At 38.4% G+C, this 20,214-nt stretch overlaps 1 protein-coding gene across 2 annotated transcripts in view; it reads left to right on the forward strand.

Moving 5' to 3' along the window:
- The window catches only part of WDR70 (WD repeat domain 70), a 318,682-nt gene extending 301,376 nt beyond the window's left edge, over window positions 1–17,306 (forward strand). For both annotated transcript variants that reach the window (XM_028492854.2, XM_024119956.3), the window contains exons 17-18: window positions 430–592; window positions 17,127–17,306. In XM_028492854.2, the coding sequence (XP_028348655.1) occupies window positions 430–592; window positions 17,127–17,214 (251 nt within the window). In that variant the 3' untranslated portion in view covers window positions 17,215–17,306. The remainder of the gene's footprint in view (window positions 1–429; window positions 593–17,126) is intronic.
- The last annotated feature ends 2,908 nt before the right edge of the window (window positions 17,307–20,214 follow it).

A 20,214-nucleotide genomic window follows, 5' to 3' on the forward strand; every position in this document is an offset into this window, starting at 1 on the left:
GCCTGCGGCGCCGGAGGCTGTTGTCCGCAACGGGGGGGGCCCCAGCAGAGGGAGGCCCCCATACCACAAAAAAAAAAAAAAAAAAAAAAAAAAAGGTTAAAAATGTTATGGGGAAGTTGAGGTTTGGTGATGTCCTACTTTGGTTTTGATTATCATAAATGAAAGCTGAAAGGACGATACTCAAGTACTCTTGAGATTTGTGTACTTCAAACCAAAGTCTGTTAGAAGCTTCAGAGTACTCAAAACCTTGATTCTGTAGGGAATGACAAAAATCAGGTAAACCTGAATCCCTGACCCTACTCTGTCATTCATTTAACCGTCCGCCTTGGAAGCCAGCAGTGAGGGATTCTCAACCTTGTCAGATAAGCCCAGTGTGCAAAAGGTGTATGCTCACTCCATTCCGGATTTGGTTTTTTCCCTTTGGAACAGGTCGTGGTGGCCGGGTTGGAACCCACGGGGGCACTCTGTCATCATACATTGTGAAGAACATTGCTTTGGACAAAACCGATGACAGCAATCCCCGGGAAGCCATTTTGCGGCACGCCAAAGCAGCCGAGGACAACCCATATTGGGTTTCTCCAGCATACTCCAAGTAAGGAAACAGCCTTTTAAAATAGAAAATTTATTATGTTTAATGAATTGGGAAGAACATAACAATGGCTGCTTTGAGGTTCTAGTTTCTCCATTTCTTTTTTATTCCTAAGCATGAAAAATGGCCAGGTACTCATGGTCCCAAAACCTAGGCATTTGTTTGTATCTGAGGACCCTAAACGGTAAATGTTTAAACCAGGCCAGTTCCATTAGATCTATAGGCTAGCATAAACCCATTATGTGAAACCCACTCTACCTGTGATAAAAAAAAGAAAGAAAATCACTGCCTGTCTGCATTATCTTAGTTAGGGAGGGTTAAAAGCAAATGAAAGGAAACAGTTTGTAGAATCTGTTATTGAGGATTAACTTTTATTTGTAGAGCTGTGTCTGTAAGTAACACTTAAACATAGGCAGAGTAGAGCCTGCCTGCTCAGATTCCCTCAAATAGCTTCGCATGTGTGAACATGTAGTGGTTCTTAAAGCCACTAAACCAGCTACATTTACACTAAAGAACAGTAATATTGTAGAATTTTGGGGTTTTAAGTTTTTATTGTAAACTAACGTTAGACTTACAGAAAAATCGTAAAAGCAATGCAGAGAGTTCATGTATACTCTTCACCCAACTTCCCCGGATGTTAACACCTTACATGGCCATAGTGCAATTAATTGGCAACACCATGAAATTAACATGGGTACAGTACTGTTAACTGAGCTACAGACCTTATGTGATTTCCCCAGTTTTTCCACTAATATCCTTTCTCTGTTCTACAGTCCTATCTAGGATCCCACGTTGCATTTAGTTGTTACTTTTCCTTTGTCTCCTCCAGTCATAACAGTTTCTCAGTCTTTCTCATCTTTCATGACCTTGATGCTTTCAACAGACACTGGTTTGTTATTTTGTACACTTTCTCTCAGTTTGTGCTTGTCTGATATTTTCTCATGATTGGAATAAAACTATGCATTTTTGGCAAAAATAACACAGGAGTGATGTTATATCCTTCTCAGTGCATCACATCAGGGGCTTCGTGTCCCTCGGTCTGATGACTGGCGATGATAACTTTGATCACTTCGTTAAGGTGATGTCTGCCAAGTTTCTCCACTGTCAAGTTACTATCATTCCATTTTGAGTTAATAACTTGCTTGGGAGTAATATTTTAAGACTAGGCAAATCCTGTCTCTCAAACTTTTGCTCTCTCATTTTATCATGCATGGATAGATTTGCCTGCAGCAGTTACTACTGTGGTGTTTCCCTAGTGGTGTTTTCTATTTCCCTCTTTTTTTCTACATGTATTAATTGGACTTCTACTAAAAGGAAGAATTGCTCCTCTCACATTTCTTTGTTTTTCAAGTTTTTAAATATAAGTGTGGACTTTAAAATACTTTATGGGTTAAAATCCAATACTATCATTATTTAGTTTGTCGCTCACATTGTTCCACTTTTGGCCAATAGAACCTCCTTCAGAATGGCTCCTTTATTCTTTCAACAAGGTGTGTTTTTTTTGGTCTGTTCGTTTGTTTGTTTTTTAGCACGTCCTTATTTTTTGGCACCACAAAATGTTCCAGGCTCATCTTTGTTTTTGTTTTTGTTTTGCCACAGTCCTAGAATCAACCACTTCTCCAAGGAGCCCTGGCTCCTTTAAGTTGGAGAATGATGTTTAGAAACCAAGAGGTTGGTGCTAGATGTGCTCATTGCTACTAGAATGTCATTGCTTCTAGGTCCTCTCAGCCAGCAAAGCTCGGAAATACATGTATGTATCCTAACCTACACATATACACACATATATATTTCTGTATGTAGCTATCTGCATGTATATTTTAAATAGTACAAGTTTAAACTGATGCCGCTGATTTCAAACCTGTACCACAGGGTTCATTTAACCTTTTCCCTTGGCATATTTGTAACTTCTTTCTCCAATAGTGAGAAACCCAGCTCATACTATCTACAATATATTTACTTATTTGTTCAATTCTAGTCTACACCTAAAATCGTTTTAGAATTGCTAACCGCCACCCGCCCATGAGAAACACTTTTCCTAACTAAATTACAGCATTTGTGTACAGTTCTTCTTGTCTTTGTTATCCTTACAGTGTCTAGTCAAGTTACTTAGCTCTTTTCTTCTCCACTCCCAGCAGTGTGGTTATGTTATTCATTTGAAAATGAAGTTAGGCTTATTTTTAGTGTTTATATTCCTTTATTTTTTAGGGTGTGGGTAGGGTATATGAACTGTTACTGTGGTGCTAGGGGTCAGAACTTTAAAAGAGATATACTCAGGGAAGTGTCACTCCCTCTTCGCCCCTGCTCCCCTATTCCAATACCCCTGCTTCTTTCGGTCCTTTTCCCACTCACCCCTATAGGTAACCACTCTCTTTAGTTTCTGGTTTATCTTCTTTTGCACAAATGTGCAGATCTGTATTTTCTTATATTCCCTCCTTTCTTGCGTGAAGGTTAGCATGGTATAAATAGTCTTTTGAGTTTTGTTTCTTTTCGCTTAGCAGTATGCCCTGGAAATCACTCTCCATCAGTTCATAGAGCTCATTCTCATTCTTTTTTCACAGCCGTAAAGTGCTCCGCTGCATGGGTGTACCATGGTTTATTCCACCACTCTCCTACGTATGGGTATTTAGATTGCACCCAGTATTTTGCAATTACTAACACAGTAAATAAATTTGTGTATGTGTATTTTTGTATTGTTGGAAGCATATTCAGCTTTTCTCTTGATGTTTTTATGTATTGCTAAAGTTTTCTCTTCAATTATGAGAAAGCTGGACTCTGATTACTTTTCAAAACATTTATATGCTAGAAGAAAACCAACTTTATAAACCAACTCATCTTACATGTTATACTGATATTGATCCTCTATCTGCTGATCATTATGAGCTACTTGGCATAAAAGTAAAACACAGTGTCTTAGCTTGGGTTCCTTAAAAGCAGACCCTGAGATAAAGACTCTTACAAAGATGATTTAAGCCAAGAAAGTGCACAATATTAAACAGAGTTCCAGGGAGGGTCACTTTGGCTTAGTCCCACAAGGTGATCCTGGAGACCCTGGTCAGAGCACACAGTAACTGGAATATTCCACTCCAACATCTGTTGGTCCTTGGTGATGGCTAGAGATGGGACCAGGGGAGACATTTCAGGCCGTTCCAGCTATCCGGGGCTTTAGCAACCTGCCACAGCCCTCTGACAGAGAGAGGTCGGTGCTGCTGCTGCGAGTGAAAGCACCCTGCAGAAAAATGCTAAAGGGATTTGAGGGCCCCTGGTGGGGAGCACTGCATCCTTTGCTATATGTGTTGTAGCAGAACAGACTTTACTGTGTAACATCAGTGGCGGATGTTTGCAACATGTATTAATAACCAGACAGTACAGATGGAACATCTCTGAACAAGTAGTTGGATAATATTACAACAGCTAAGAGGGTCATATCAAGGCTGGCCAACTAAATAGTTTGCATGTAGCCTTCATTTGTATAGAATCTGTGTGTGTATAAGCTAATATATGTCAACACATGCTTGGCACTCAGGTACGCTTATAGATTATGCCTCTGACACTTCTGTTTTTAATGGAGTAGTTATTTTCTATTATTATTAGGGATCTTTTTATACTTCAAAAAACTTGTTTATAAGCATGCCAAAAATTAGCTGAGGAAAGAAGAGTAAATAGAGCCATGGTTTAAAATTTGCCAAACATAATATGTATCATTTTGCTAGCAAACTGATCCAAATAGACGTGTGTACGTTTGTACACAAAGTAAATCGTTGAGGTGTCTCCACAAATATTGAAATAATACTGTTTGCTGATTAATGATTGATATTAGCAATATATAATTCATAGAAAGGTGTCAAAATTACCACTGAAGAAAATGAGACACTGAGGAGGTAACTTTTAGAACCTACTGGATTGCAAGTTATTGCTAGAACCCAAACCAGGAACCTGGCCCTAGAACTTCCAGGTTATTGTTCTAACTTCTAACAACTAATTATTTTGATAACAAAATTTTCATGTCTGAGATTTTAAGTAATACATGCTCACAATTTTTAAAAAATCCAGCAATGCTAAAGCATAGACAATGGAAATTTGAAAGCCTCCCTGTCACTTTAACCCCCAGTTCCTTCGTTCGACCACTTCTAGATACCCACTGCCAACAGGTTCTTGTATTTCCTGCCAGAGAGAGTCCATGTATAAATGAGTAGACATGTGTGTAGAAACATTTATTGTTTAAAAACAGGTATATAACATGTTTTACAAGCTGGTCTTTGTTTTTGATTGTTGGTTGGTTTTTTGCTTTATTTATTACTTGGGAGATTGGACTAGACCCATTCATACATATCTAGCTCATGCTGTATACTTTCTTGATATTTTCCATTGTGTGATGTATTATGCTTTTCTAAAACAGTACAGTATTGAAGGACATTTGCATTGCTTTCAGTCTGTTGTTATTATAAACAATACTGAAATTAATATCTTTGGACTCCTTGACCACATATGCAAAACTTCAAGAAATAGAATTGCCAAATCAAAAGATATTTGCATTTTAAATTTGTATAGATAGTGCCCAGATTTCCTCCAAAGAGACTTTTTAACCAACTTATTCAATGTATCAGAGCTTCCTTCCCCTCATCCTTCTATCTTTGTCGATCTGATAGGTGAAACCTTGTATTCCATCGTAGTTTACACTTTCATTAAAAATTTTCTAGGCATCTTTTCATATGTTAAAAGCCTCTTTTTCCTGTGAACTTTCTATTTATGTCTTTTGCCCTTTTGTCTATTGGTTGATTGGTCCTCTTCTTACTGATTTGTAAGAGTTCTTTATATTAAGGAGCTTAACCCTTTGTATGTCACGTATTGCAAATATTCCTACTAGTCAGTCATTTTTAAAAAATAAATTTATTTATTTATTTTTGACTGCATTGGGTCTTCGTTGCTGAGCACAGCCTTTCTCTAGTTGCAGCGAGCGGGGGCTACTCTTCATTGCAGTGCACAGGTTTCTCATTGTGGTGGCTTCTCTTGTTGCAGAGCACAGGCTCTGGGTGCACAGGCTTCAGTAGTTGTGGCATGTGGGCTCAGTAGTCATGGCTCGCAGACTCAGTAGTTGTGGCACACGGGCTTAGTTGCTCCGTGGCCTGTCGGATCTTCCTGGACCAGGGCTCGAACCCATGTCCCCTGAAAAGGCAGGTGGATTCTTAGCTACTCTTCATTGCGTATGCAGGCTTCTCATTGCAGGTGGCTTCTCTTGTTGCAGAGCACAGGCTCTGGGTGCACAGGCTTCAGTAGTTGTGGCATGTGGGCTCAGTAGTCATGGCTCGCAGACTCAGTAGTTGTGGCACACGGGCTTAGTTGCTCCGTGGCCTGTCGGATCTTCCTGGACCAGGGCTCGAACCCATGTCCCCTGAAAAGGCAGGTGGATTCTTAACCTTGCACCACCAGGGAAGTCCCGTCAGTCATTTTTATTTTTACTTTGTTTGTGCCATTTTTCCCCCATGTGAAAAAAATTTATTTTAATGTGGTCAGATTTAGAGGAGTTTGCAGGCATAAAATTATATCATATGCAAATAATGAAAAATTCACCTCCTCTTTTCCACTTTTTATACCTGCTATTTCTTTATCTTATCTAATTGTACTGACTGGTACTGCCAGAACAATATTAAATAATAACAGTGATAGTGCACATCCTTTTCTCACTTTGAACTTGAACAGGATTCAGTTAAAACATATGTAATTACCCTTTCTGTAGATGAAAAAAAAGTCAAATATCGGCAATTTTATATCATTCAATTTAATGGTATTTCTCCGTAAAGCATGACAGCTTTTGAAAACACACACATACAAGATGTTAAAGAGGAATTCATCTCTTTTTATTTTATTTATTCATTCAACAAAGATTTACTGAACACCTACAGTGTGTCAGGTACTAAGTTGTGGTTTATGAAGCTTATATTCTAGTGGACAGAAAGAGACAATAAGTAAATCTATAAGTGTTAGATGGTAGCAAGTGCAGTGAAGAAAAATAAAATAGGGATAAGGGGACATAGAGTAATCAGGGAGAAAGAGGGGCGCTATTTTTAGATACGGTGATCAGGATAGAACCTCTGCTAAAGTGATCTTTGACTTGAATGAAATGAGGGAATGAGCTGTGCAGATATCCAAGGGAAGAGCATCCTATACGAAGAAAACACTGTACAGAAATGAGAGGCATGTTCATCTGAAATAGATGCTGAATTTTATTGAATTCCTTTGTTGTATCTCTGTGTATTTCTGCTTTATTTTTGTTTTGGGGGGTTTTGTTTTGTTTTGTTTTGTTTTGGGCTGCACCTCGTGGCCTGCGGGATCTTAGTTCCCTGACCAGGGGACCAGGGGTCGAACCCATGCCCCCTGCAGTGGAAGCTCGGAGTCCTAACCACTGGACTGCCAGGGAATTCCCTCTGTATTTCTACTTTGATCAATGAATATGATTATATCACAAAATTCTAGTATTGAATCACCCTCACTTCTTTGGTATGACCCTCACATGCTTATGGTTTGTTCTTTGTCAGGTGTTAGGCTGCCTTCATAAAAATTTTGTATGCTTTCCTTTTCTGTATATACTCTCAAACTGTTTTGAATACCATTAAATCTACTTTGTAAAAATTTGATAGAATTTACCCATAAAACTGTCGAAGCCTGGTGCTTTTGTGGAGGGGAGGGTGAGTAGTAATTCCTTAATTTTTCTGTTTCTTTTCCATCCCCTCATGGTAAGTAGACTATCTGGATATTCTGACTCTTCTGAGTCTGCTTGGTAATTAATATTTTCTTGGAAAAAAATTCATCCAGATTTTCAACCTGCTTTAACTAGAATGAATTGAAGCAGAAATTGGTTTTGTTCATTGGTTTCTGTTACCTAATGACATTTTCCTGCATTGTAGGTGGTTTAGTGATATCTACAATTGAATAATATGCTAGTTTAATAGTAGCTCTGCAAAATGGGTAGAACAGGTATTGTCATATCCTTACCTTACATGTGAGGAGACTGAAACTTAGAGACTTGCAATTCACAATGATTGCAATTAGAGTTAGACTTCATTTCTCTTGATCCCTAATTTAATGAGCTTTTCAGAGGACTGTGATCTCTCTTAATATACACCTTTCTACTGCTGCGTTTTGCTCCCATCTCTTTCCTTCCACTCAGTTTTGTCACCTTACATTTACTGCATACTAAGTTCATGGCACTGTCTGTGGCATGTGATTTGTTAGCCAGAATTGCAGTGCAGTTTCTCCTGTGTTCACCTGCTACAGTATACTGTTTACTGCCAAGTGGCAGTGTTTGAAGGGAAGCTAATATTTAAAAGGATATTTTCATAAAGGTCACTGTAATCGAGAATGTGTGTCTGGTTGTTTTTCTTCCCTGCAGTTGACTTGTGTCAGTGATGAAATGAAGATTTACTGTATCTTGCTTTATCACAGGAAAGCACAACTAGATATTACACAAATCTGCCTGCTTGCACAGGACACTCACCTTTATTCTCCAGTGATGAGAACAAAGAGTCTTTTAACGCTGTATCTTTATTGTTAAGTATTTAAGTTTTATTCCTGGCACTCACAATGTAACAACCATGAAAGTTTTAAAACACAGCAGGATCACAGAGGACTCTTGTTTAGCTATACATGGGCAGATTCAATTACAGTTTCTTGTCAAAAGATGTTGCTGGAGGGAGGGGAAAGGAGCCGGCTGGGGAGTGGGCAGGATAAAGATCCAGAATGCTCTTAGCTTACACATCAACAGGGATAGTTGTGTGTGGGAACCTGAACCCTGGCCAGTAGCCAGACAGCCTGACAGTTCCGTCAGCCATGGTCACTTTCCTTGCCAGATAAGCTGCCATTATTGCTGGTTCAGTCAATTTAATTTTCAGTGTGCATGTCTTGTCTGATATGGGATATGGGATACGTGGATATGTGTATGTATGCATTAAAATATCATTCCCATCTATAAAGGATACATTTAAGTCATGTCGAGTTACTAGGCAATATTTAAAGAGATCACTCTTTGAGTGAGTAAAGATTTATATATTATTTGTGCCAGGAAGAGACATAAACCCACAGAGAAAAATATTACTTTTTTTTGTGAGTTATGGTTACATGACTGATACCACTGACCACCGTATTCCTATGTAAGGGCCAGTGATTCTCAAAGTGATTTTGTGGACTGTCTGTGTCAGAGTTGAGGGTAAGAGTGGGAAAGTTAAAAATTCAGATTTCTAGACTTCACCCCAGCTCATTTAGACTGGGAGACTGGGGCTGGGAATCTGCATCTTAAGAAGTTCTCCAGGTGATTATTTTGCACACTAAAGTCTGGTGATAATAAAAAAAAAAGTAATTATTTAAAATAAACTACAAGTGATTAGCCCTTCTGAAAATTCAAATTTATGGAATAGATTATTTTGATTATAGAGATTCATACTGAAGACAATTCATTTACATAGAAGAGTATTTTCCCCCAGGGTTTGTAAAAAAACAGCAAGCTGCTATGTTGTATTTAATATGCAAATTATTTTATCAAATATATTCCACATATAACTTTTGAAAATATGAAGTGAGGAACACCTGATAGCCAAAAGCCAGGTATATGGTAATAATGACACTTTTATATGGTAATGTAAAAACTTTATATATTATTCATTTAATCCTCACAACAGTCCTATGAGGAAAGTGGTATTATTGCTCCAATTTTACGTATGAGGAAATTGAGGCTTATACCTTGACCAAAGCCATACAGATAGCAAGAGGCAGAATTGGGACTTGAACACAGGTGGTCTGGCTTCAAAGTCAGGCTTCTGCTTTTGACTACTACAGTGTACTGCTTCTCATCACAAAGCAACTGATAGTAGTTATTGGAAAAGTTGAATAATAGTGAAGCCGAAAAGATTATTGTGTGGCATAGTGGAAGAACGCTAGACTAAGAATCAGAAGTCCTGGGGTTTACTTCCTGTTCTGAGACTCACTTACCTTCACTGAGACTATTTCGCCATCTATGAAGTAAGAGAGTAGAATTTCACTAAAGCCCAGCTATCATATGTGTTTTTGAGTAGAAATTGTGGCACACCGTTATATGTTTCATAAATGTGAGCTTAGAGAGGGCATTTTGACGTTACCTGGGCTGCCTCAGGCCTGTGTGCTCTTCAAAGATTTAATCATTCTAACTTGTTTACCCACTTACTGATAAAGTAGCTAATGGTGATTTTAGAGGGTTCCTTTTGTTTTTCCCTCTTTTTCTTTTTTTTCCCCCCAGTTTCCACAGGTTTCATGTATGTCCCTTTCTCCACCCTCACCCAGTCTTTGAACTCTCACACAAGCATTATGAGTCAGTATGTGCTGCTTAATGAATCTGAGATGTGTTTAGCTATTTTCCAAAATATTATGTGTTCATTTCCTGAAGAAGACAGAACATTCTTCATCTAGAAATATCTTGTTGCCTCTCATCTTCTTATGCAACCCTAATATTTTTTACATATAACTGAATCACTTTGCTGTACACCTAAAAGTAACACAACATTGTTAATCAACTATGCTCCAATATAAAATAAAAATTAAAAATAAGTAAGTAAATAAATAAGCAAATAAAAATTATCTTTGACTAGCTCTTCACCAGGAAGAAGAGACCATTTCAAGTGGAATCTTTTGGTCAAGCCTTTATTTAATCTTAATAATTCTGCAATTGTGATGACTGGGTCAGAGTTCATCTGGGCCGTATTCATTCTAACAGGGTTAACAAGTGTGTCAGATTGTCAAGTCATGGCTATAATTGACTTTGGCTTTGAGGTTTTCCTTCATAATAAACAATGGGCTCTGAGCCAAAAAAGCTTGTGGTTGATAGTCACATACTGATGATTAAGTATTACAAGTGATTTCCCGTCACACTCATTCTGTTACCCTGGAGCTCACTTTATGCTTTTTGAATGAATCGTATCAGGAGAATATCCATAACTAAAAAGAATGTGACCTGTGGACTTCCCATTGCAGCCAAAGACATTTTGAGACTTCTCTCTGGCCTGAGCACTCAAGGAGGGGTGTAGAAAGCCTAGGTTAGAGCTTAGTCGGAAGAGAAAGGACAGGACAGCCTTTGAATCTTTGAAAGGACACTTTGAATCTCTTACACAAACACTGTATCCAAAAAATGCCCTTCGAAAAAATTACAGAGGGAATTTTTATTCATTACTGACTGTTCTATGCAAAATTCCTCTGGATGGAAACATTGAAGGTGGGAGTCGTTGTCTTTTGGGCTTCTGTCATTTTTCTGTAACACACAGTTGCTGGAAAAGACACCCTTTGTACAAATAACTTTGAGAATTCAGTTTAAAAAATGTTCCAAGGGGGAAATTAATCAGCACAAAGTATCAGCTATTCAGAATGTATAGATTTGAGAAAGACATTTGCTTAAGCTTTTATATGTACTTCATGAAATATTAACTATTAGCAAATGCAGAGTTTACTGAAGCTAAAACAAAAAACCCATCAGCCCTCCTCTGATTAGTTCATTTAATGGTTAGCAGTAAATAACTATGTTGCTATCTAATCTGCTCTCCTTTTCTTGGTAACTCTAGTAAACAAGATGACATATATAGTCAAGAGAAAAATGTTTACTCTTTGCCAAGTGAGTTAATCAAACTGGAAAATACAAGTTGCACATCAGCCTTCTGTAAGTTTAAGTTTTCAGTTAACACTTAGAAAAATGGGTAAATGTAGACAGTAAATCAATGAAATAAATAGTCTGGATAAAGCTGATTTCAATAAGGTGGATGCTTTAATGGTTCTCAGCAAGGCTTACCTTACCCCCATTAACCTGTTGAGCACGCACAGTGCTTTGGCTTAATGGAATGTTCCCCTTACCTTCTTTTTCTTCAGGTCATTCCCTTTGTAGGCTTTCGTTTTGGGCAACTGAGGTAAGTCTGCCATGAGGTTGTAAATTTGAGTTGACAACTTCCGGTCTCTTGAGAAAGGAGGTAATAGAATTACGCAGGAACTGCTTAAATAGGAGGAGACAGGGAATGGCTGGTAATGGAAATGCTTTCTTGAAGCAGTAGAATATATTTTTTGCACATTATTTATTTATATGTGTATTTCTTGAGTTACTGCCATGTCTTCAGTGCCCATTTGGTTTTTGGTTTGTTCTACTTTTCCTCATGGAAGCACCCAAAAGAGTCTATGTTAAGATCAGTGTATAAATTCCAGAAAGAATACATTTTATGTCGCCAGTGACAAGGTTAGAAGGGGCTTAGAGGGTTTTGTTGTTTATTTGTTGGTTTCCTATTGGTTTTAAAAGTAGGAATTTCTGGACCAGCTTTTAAATGCTCTCAAAACATTTTATCTTTTTGTATGTGTCATTTTGCTCTTGCTTGACATTGTTGATTTATTTTTATAGTAGTTTTCTGTGCCAAGGGCAAATTAGGCCACCCCCAAGGAAGAAATCTCCTGGTTCTGTTCCTAACTCTGTTGGAAGTTGCCTAATCATCTCTGTTCTTCATTGTCTTGAAAAGTGGTGACTAAAGAAGTCTGTTTAAAATGCCCTAAATAATCCTGAATTGATTTTTTTTTTTGGGTCTTCCTCATGTATGGATTTCCAAAAAAATCTCAAAAGAAAAACTGCTGGAAATAAATTTAAAGATAAAAATTGCTGACAAGAAAGAATAGCTACAAATTTTAAAGCTGTAATTCTCTCACTTTGCTTCTATAAAACACTGGCATTCCCTAGACTAGACAGAGATATTCATTGTGCTAAAGTCAAATAATATTTTTTGAAGAACCTGGTCTTTATTCAGCAGACAACATACAGCTCTTATGGAAGGTGCTGAACTATGCTGTAAGAATGTTGGTTTTGGGGGCAGGATGGATTGGAATGAGGGAAACTTCCTTCCGTGGGCCATGTCTCCCTTCACCTCCCCATGCCATACTCCTGAGAATGAAAGACTGCTCCTTAAAGGGTGGCCCTGTGAGAGTGCAACCTCAGGCTTCATTCCTTCCCCAGACCTTCAGTAGCATCATACAGGGCCAGCTTCTCTAGATGTGAAAAATATTTTCCTGCAGTTGGAGGAAGCTCATCATGTGTAAAAGTTTATGTTAAGAAGACAGATTCTTATTCCACAGTCTGGTTTCAGCGCCCTGCTTTCAGAGCCTTTCTTTCCCAAGCAAAGGGAGGGATGGAGCTGCCAGCAGACGCTACTCACAGTGTGCTCCACCAGCCAGTGCTGACAAGATAAGCTTAGAAAATTTTATAGCAATTTGATATATTTATCGAATCTAATAAAAATTTTGGATCTGTATTTTGTAGTCTTTTAATTTTTCTAGAAATATTTATCTGCAAGTGGTGGGAAATTAGAAAACAAAGTCTGGCCTTGCACCACAGATGGTTTGAGAAGCACTGCTTTAGGCACGGCCCCAAGTTGGAGGCTAAGGCCCTTTCCAAGGTGCCCCCTTTTTGTCCCAGGAAGGGGGTTCATTCTTCCTTATTCCCAAGTTCAGGAGCCTACTCTTTTGTCTTTTTAATTTTGGTAAAATACACATAACATAAAATTTACCATCTTAACCATTATTAAGTGTACATTTCAGTGGTGTTAAATACATTCACATTGTTGTGCAATCTCCAGAACTCTTTTCATCTTGCAAAACTGAAATTCTGTACCCACTAAATAACCACTCTTCACTTTAATCTGTTGATTTTGTCTTTTGACGTACAGTTTTTAATTTTGATGCAGTCCAGTTTACCTATTTTTGTTGTTGCCTGTGCTTTTGGTGTCATGTCAAAAAAATCATGGCCAAATCCAATGTCATAAAACTTTCCCCTATGTTTTCTTCTAAGAGTTTTATAGTTTTTGCTCTTAGGTTTAGGTCTTTGATCCATGCTGATTTAATTTTTGTATATAGTGTAAGGTAAGGGTCCAATTTCATTGCATATGGATATACAATTTCCCCAACATTATTTGTTGAAAGGAGCCTAGTTCTTACACTCAATTATTATCTACCTGGGCAGCTCAAGGCAAAGTGGTATGCAAGCATTGCTGGGAAAATTTGGACACTGATTTATGCCTTGATTTTGGCAATTTGGGGAAGAGGAGCATGGCTATTGAATGCTAAGGGGAACATGAAAGCTAAGTCATGATTTAATGTTGTGTATACATAGTATGGCTATTTTGCTGACAACATTTTTATTAGTTCAAAAGTGGAATTTAAAATAAATTCATGGAGTTTCACAAAGAAGACCATTCAACCTTCCAAACAAGTTGATATCCCTTAAGTTAAAATACCTGGAGAGGAAAAGGAAACTGTCGTGGTCTGGTAATTGAAAGTGACAGTGGAAGTGACCCTGGTATGAAAATTTTCTCAGTGAATTTTGCTGAGTTCAGTGCTTGGGGCGGGGGAGGTTACCTCCTTTGAAAAACTAATCTCTTTCTTTTCCTTTTGCCTTGGCTTCTAGGAAATTTAGTGCTAAGTTTTATGCTCAGTTACATACCTTTTTGTTCTTGACCTTTGACTCATTTTTTTGTTTTGATTTTCTTTATAAGTTAGTTACAATAAAATACAAAATGCACCCATTTCAGGTCTTGACAAATGTATACACCTGTGTAATCACCACTTCAATCAAGATTATAGAATGTCTCCATTCCCCAAAATGTTCTCCCATGCCTCTTTGCCATCATTACTCCCTTTCTGCCCCTTGTTAAATAGTTCCATTGATTCTGTGCCCTTCAGTGTTAGCCACCAACCTACTAAAAATACTTCTGGAAGTAAGTAGGTGGATTAATTTAAAAAGTGACTACATAAATGAAATAGCCTTTTCAAGCTCTAGGTTTTCTTCCCGTGACCTGTCGTTCAGTTTCTTTTTTTATATCCAAAAAAAGCAGCACTACAACTTCTTAAGTACTTAAGTCTCATTGCAGCTAACATTGATGAGCTATGAAGCATTGCCAGGTATCTTTAGAAGATCATGTTCTTTTTATTCCCTTAGAAATTAAGTAGCTAATTCTAAGGATTGTTTTTTTTTAAACTTCCAGCACATTTTATTACAAAATAGGTAGAAGAACATTATCTCAGAATAAAGGACAGTCATTTAACTTAAACACATTTTAACTCACGGTAAAATTCACAGTATTGCCTTTGAGGGTTTTTTTGCATTTTTTGGAAGGTATGGTTACAAACATCCTTATTACACACAGCACCGTGGGTGATGCTGAATGGAAGAAACCAGGCACAAAATAGTGAACACTCTAGGCATCATACAGAGACAGGACAAACACAGGTGGGGCTGATCTATGTGGCCAGAAGTCAGGATATGGTTACGCTGGGTCTGGGGTTAGTAACTGGAAGGGAGTGTGAGGGGCTTCGGAAGAGCTCGTCATACTCTGTTTCTTCATCTGGGTGTTGGTTTCATGACATGCCCAGTTTGTGAAGACCCAGAAAACAGTACATTTATGAAGTATGCACTTTTCTATTTGTATTATACTTGAATTAATGTTAAAACACACACTTCATCATTGTCTACCCTGGGCCTTTAGTCCTTTGGGACCCACTAATCAAGTTCAACCTCCACATTTGGAAGAGGAAGAAACTAAACCCCTGAGAGGGGAAACACCTGTTCCAGGTGACAGAGCAAGTCAGTGGCCAAACTGGGAATGAATCCCCCGCCTGAGGCTTAGCTCAAGGACTCCTTACAGCTTCAGGCTTCCAAAGGATTTTTTAAACCAGACAAATTTGTTCCTGTACAGGTTTGTCTATACCCAAGGGCTCGACATCTTTGCCAGAAGATGAACTATGTCATAAGCACCAGTTGCCTTGTTGTAGCATGTTAGAAAGCCAGTGGTCCTGCTTTCTAGTAATTCAGCAACTCATGACCTATGAAAATCTGCAGCTGGTTTTGGAAATGTTAGGGCTATGACTTGTTTATAGATGTCATAACAGTGTCTTGAAGTGACAGCAAGAAATTTAACCAACTGGATTGTGTATGGGGACAGCTTGGGCTCTCTAGGCAGGTAACTGGAGAGACAGGAATTGTGACTGACTTATGCACGAGGAATTCTAGTACATGGCTTGCATCAGAACAACATCAGCATGGAGTGTGGATGGTTTATACTTCTTCCCCGGGATAATAAAGGAAGAGCAAGAGGTAATATAAGGGGTTTTTTTGCCTTCCAGTTTTATTGAGATATAATTGACATACAGCACTGTATAAGTTTAAGGTGTACAGCATAATTATTTGACTTACATGGATCATGAAATGATGACTGCAATAAGTTTAATTAACGAACATCCATCATCTCATACAGGCACAAAATTAAACAGAAAGTTTTTTCCCTTGTGATGAAAACACTTAGGATTTACTCTTAACAACTTGCATATATAGCATAAAGCAGGGTTAATTATATTTATTATGTCGTACATTACCTCCCTAGTACTTACTTATCTCGTAAAGATATTACATAATTATCAACCCTATTCCCCACTCCGTACATTTCACACCAGTGTCTCATTTATTTTGTAACTGTAAGTTTGTACCTCTTTATCTCCCTCACCTATTTCTCTCCTCCCTGTACCTCCCCTCCGGCAACCACCTGTTTAAGTAATATAAGGTTTTAACCCTGTTTCACTTGCCAAATAAAAGAAATTACTGATATTATTTTTACCATTCTGCAATTACCTTGCTATTATGAATTGAACTCTAAATGATGATGTTAGCTAAAGTATTTCATCTTCAGATATCATGCTTTAATGTTTCCTCATAATGCAGTAGAGCTGTTTTTAAAAGGAAATCAGCAGTAGTATGACTGAAAGGGGCATAAATTATGACCATTTGATATTTTCTTGCAATTATTTTCTGTGTGAACGATGTAAAAAGGAGTGTTATTGAACCAGGTATGTTTACAAAACACAGCAGGTCCTAATGCAAAGATTGCTTGATGTACCGTGTGCCAGTATTACAGCAGTGATACGCAGTGATATGTCCTAAAATGCTTGTCATTTCCATGCATTGATCTGGGTGTTTGGTGGAAGGAATGTTCATTTGTTTTGTTTTTTATTTTTGCTGACACGCCCAAATTACTATGTATGTTATCTGTTATTTTAAACTCATTAAATAAGAAAACTGTTGACTCAGATTCTCCTATTTGTGTGCACCATAATCACGTGTATTTGGACGACTGTACTTAAGTCTAGGAACAGCCCAGGGAGTTATAAAGACTGTGTAGATTCTTGCTTGGTGACTATAGTTTGGCCCCCTGAACAGTCCTGGTTAAACTGAGGGTGGTTAATGGATGTATGAGTTTCCACTGACTTTGATACATTTTCATTTTATTTAAGGAAAGGACAACATACATAGTCTGCCACAGAAGGAAAAACCTTTAAAAGAATCTGAACATAATTAAATTTCCATTATCCTTTTCTTTGCCAGAAGTTTAATGATTATCTGCTAATTGAGATATAATTGATTCCCCAAATGTGCTTCCACTTGTTGAAAGTAGCAAAGTCTAATGCACACTTGCTGACTAAACTTTTCCTCTCCTCTTTAACTTTCTTTTAGGACTCAGCCCAAAACCATGTTTGCCCAAGTTGAATCTGATGATGAGGAAGCAAAGAATGAGCCGGAATGGAAAAAACGTAAAATTTGAAGAATCTCATGTGAGAGCTGTTTGCATGAGGGGGAAGGATATTGAACAGGTTTGGGGTGTTTTTTTAATGAAATAAAAATACATTTTTATGATCAGGTTTTTGTCCTTTGTATTATTGAACCATTCAAAAGATTGGTAGCTACTCTTCAGTGAAATTGTGCTTACATTTTCTTACCTACAACTATTAAACCGTATTATAAGTAAATAAGAAACAGATTCTTAGCTTATTACCAAGTACTTTAGGTATATGGAAACTTTATTCAACAGTGATTGGTCTTGTACAGATTGTTATAACCTTGGGGGAGGGGAAGGTACATTGAGGTGTACGTCTGTCTTGAGCAATTCTAGGACCACAATATGGAAATGGACATCAAAACGTTTAATATCTCTGTATAATTTCACAGCAGTTGTTTACATGACTAAATAATTAGGCTGAGTTCAAACTAAAAGTATTGCCGTACTAGGAAAAAACGTGTATCTGATTATCCTTCAACATCAGAAAGCAGTGATTAGGACTTAGGGAGCAGGCTTTGAAGTCAGACCGATGTGGGTTCAAATCCAGGCTCTGCTCTTTACTGTGTGGGTCACCTTGGGAGAGTTATTAAGCTTCTCTCTTCTAGACTCAGGTGATAATAGTATAACCTTCATAGGTTTGTCAAAAGGATAAGACATCCTTGTAAAGCGTTTAGTATATAGTACCTGACACGCAGTAAATATACACTAAATATTTGCTCTTTTAAAATAGAGCTAATGATATTGACTTTGCCTGATTTTTATCAGTATTAATTTTTAAAAGTATAGAAATGCTTTGTAAATGTAAAAGCTGTATAAGTAGAAGACATTAAAAATCATTCTGGGGCTTCCCTAGTGGCGCAGTGGTGGAGAGTCCGCCTGCCGATGCGGGGGACATGGGTTCGTGCCCCGGTCCGGAAGGATCCCACGTGCCGCAGAGCGGCTGGGCCCGTGAGCCATGGCCGCTGAGCCTGCGCGTCCGGAGCCTGTGCTCCGCAATGGGAGAGGCCACAACAGTGAGAGGCCCGCGTACCGTAAAAAAAAAAAAAAAAAAAAAATCATACTGAATGGTCTTTGTGCTTTTGACTAGAAAACTAAAACAAAAGTTGGCAGTTTGTCCAAAGTAATAATGAGTCAATAGAATAAAATCCTATTTCATTCTCAAGCATGAAAAGGGCCACTTGTGTTGTAACAGTAAGAAAATCATCTTCGTGCTAAATTTGCCTTTTTCTTCCCTGACTTCACATCGACCTGGGGTAGTTTTTGCGTCATCTCTGCGAGACAGCTCAGGTTTTTTAGTACTCTTGCCTTCTGCCCTCCTGCTCTCATCTGTCCCAGTGAATTAAATAGTTATGAAAGTGAATGATGGCCCAAAATGTGTATCAGAAAGCTCCTGGTTCTACAAGCCTCACATACTACACTCCCTGACACCCTTCCCCCGAAATCTTTTTTAACAACCCCTTGAACTCACACAGATTTTTTTGTGTCTACAGTTCTGAGGTGGCAGCGGGCATTCTTCATAGATAAATCCTAAAAACCTTCATTCTTGTAAACTATTTTCTGTCCTTTTCTTCTCCCATCCCCATCTCCATCCCCTTCCCTGTCACCTAGCTTAATAGGTAAGAAGAGGAAGAACTAACATTTGCTGAGTGCCTACTCTCTGATGACTACTTTTTTAAGCTCTTTACCTGCATTAGCTCATTTAATCCTCACAAAAAAACCCATGAATAGGTAAAATTGCTAAACCCACTTTATAGATGAGACAGAAGAAGTCCAGGATATCAAATAATCTTGTCTGAGATTACATTTATGGAATACAGTATGAAGATACCCAAGATCCCTAGACATCAGTAATTAACAAGTTACTGCCCCAAATTTCCTATTCTTGTTGAAATACACTTCATCCAAAATCAATTACAGACTAATATTTTGTTCCAGCCGCTTAGGATTTGTAAATTTATTGCTTCTTGGTTAAAATTAAAGCATTTCATGTTTTTTCCTGTCTTAACATAAACATTGCACCATATGGAAGTATTTGTCTTGCACAGCCAAAAGTTGCAGTGGAGGGCTGGAGGGCGGAACAGAAACTTGATCATAGTGGTCTTGGCAGAGTCTGCTATGAGGTAAGGGAAGGGAAAGGCAAATTTAGCACGAAGATGATTTTTCTCATTGTTACCCACAGCACAAGTGGCCCTTTTCATGCTTGAGATGATCTATCTCACTTGGGAGAGTTTTGTAAAAAAATGATTTTTTCCACATGAGATTATCAGAATACGCATAAGAATTTCCAGTCTCGATTTTGGTGACCAAGGATCTGAGAGCTGGGATTGGACAAAGAGTGGGTGCTCATTTCATCCGTTGTTTCAGTGCCACCCTCACCCCCACTCCCACCTCATTTAATCACTTGCCAATTTCTATCCGTGCTGTCTTCTGAATCTCTGGTATTTGACCTCCATGTCTTTCCCTACTGCCCCGACTAGAACTGACACCCCCTTTTATCCCTCACCAGGACCTCAGGAGCCTCACTTCCAACTCATCTCTCTGTTTTTCATTTGGTCCTCATCTAATCCATTTATTTTTTTTTTTTAACTCTGCCCATCAGAATTAGCTTTCTAAAACCAAACGCTATCGTTTCGTTCCTCTGCTTAGAGCCTTCCAGAGGCTCCATGTTCTATCTCTAACCCATTTGTGTGGCCCTGAGGGCATCGACATCCAGGATTCGGACATCCAGGATTCAGCCTCTCGTGGTCTTTCTTCCTTTAACTGCTGCTGATCTTACACAAGCTTCTGAGATCCACTGGCACTGAACCCAGAGGTACCATGCTTTTTGGCACCTGAATGCCTTTGCACATGTCCCTTTGCTGTCTGCCTGGTTTTTTTGTTTGTTTGTTTTTTGTTTTTTTGCGGTAGGCGGGCCTCTCACTGTCGTGGCCTCTCCTGTTGCGGAGCACAGGCTCCGGACGCGCAGGCTCAGCGGCCATGGCTCAC

The sequence above is a fragment of the Physeter macrocephalus genome, chromosome 8, assembly GCF_002837175.3.
Source record: "Physeter macrocephalus isolate SW-GA chromosome 8, ASM283717v5, whole genome shotgun sequence".
Taxonomy (NCBI): domain Eukaryota; kingdom Metazoa; phylum Chordata; class Mammalia; order Artiodactyla; family Physeteridae; genus Physeter; species Physeter macrocephalus.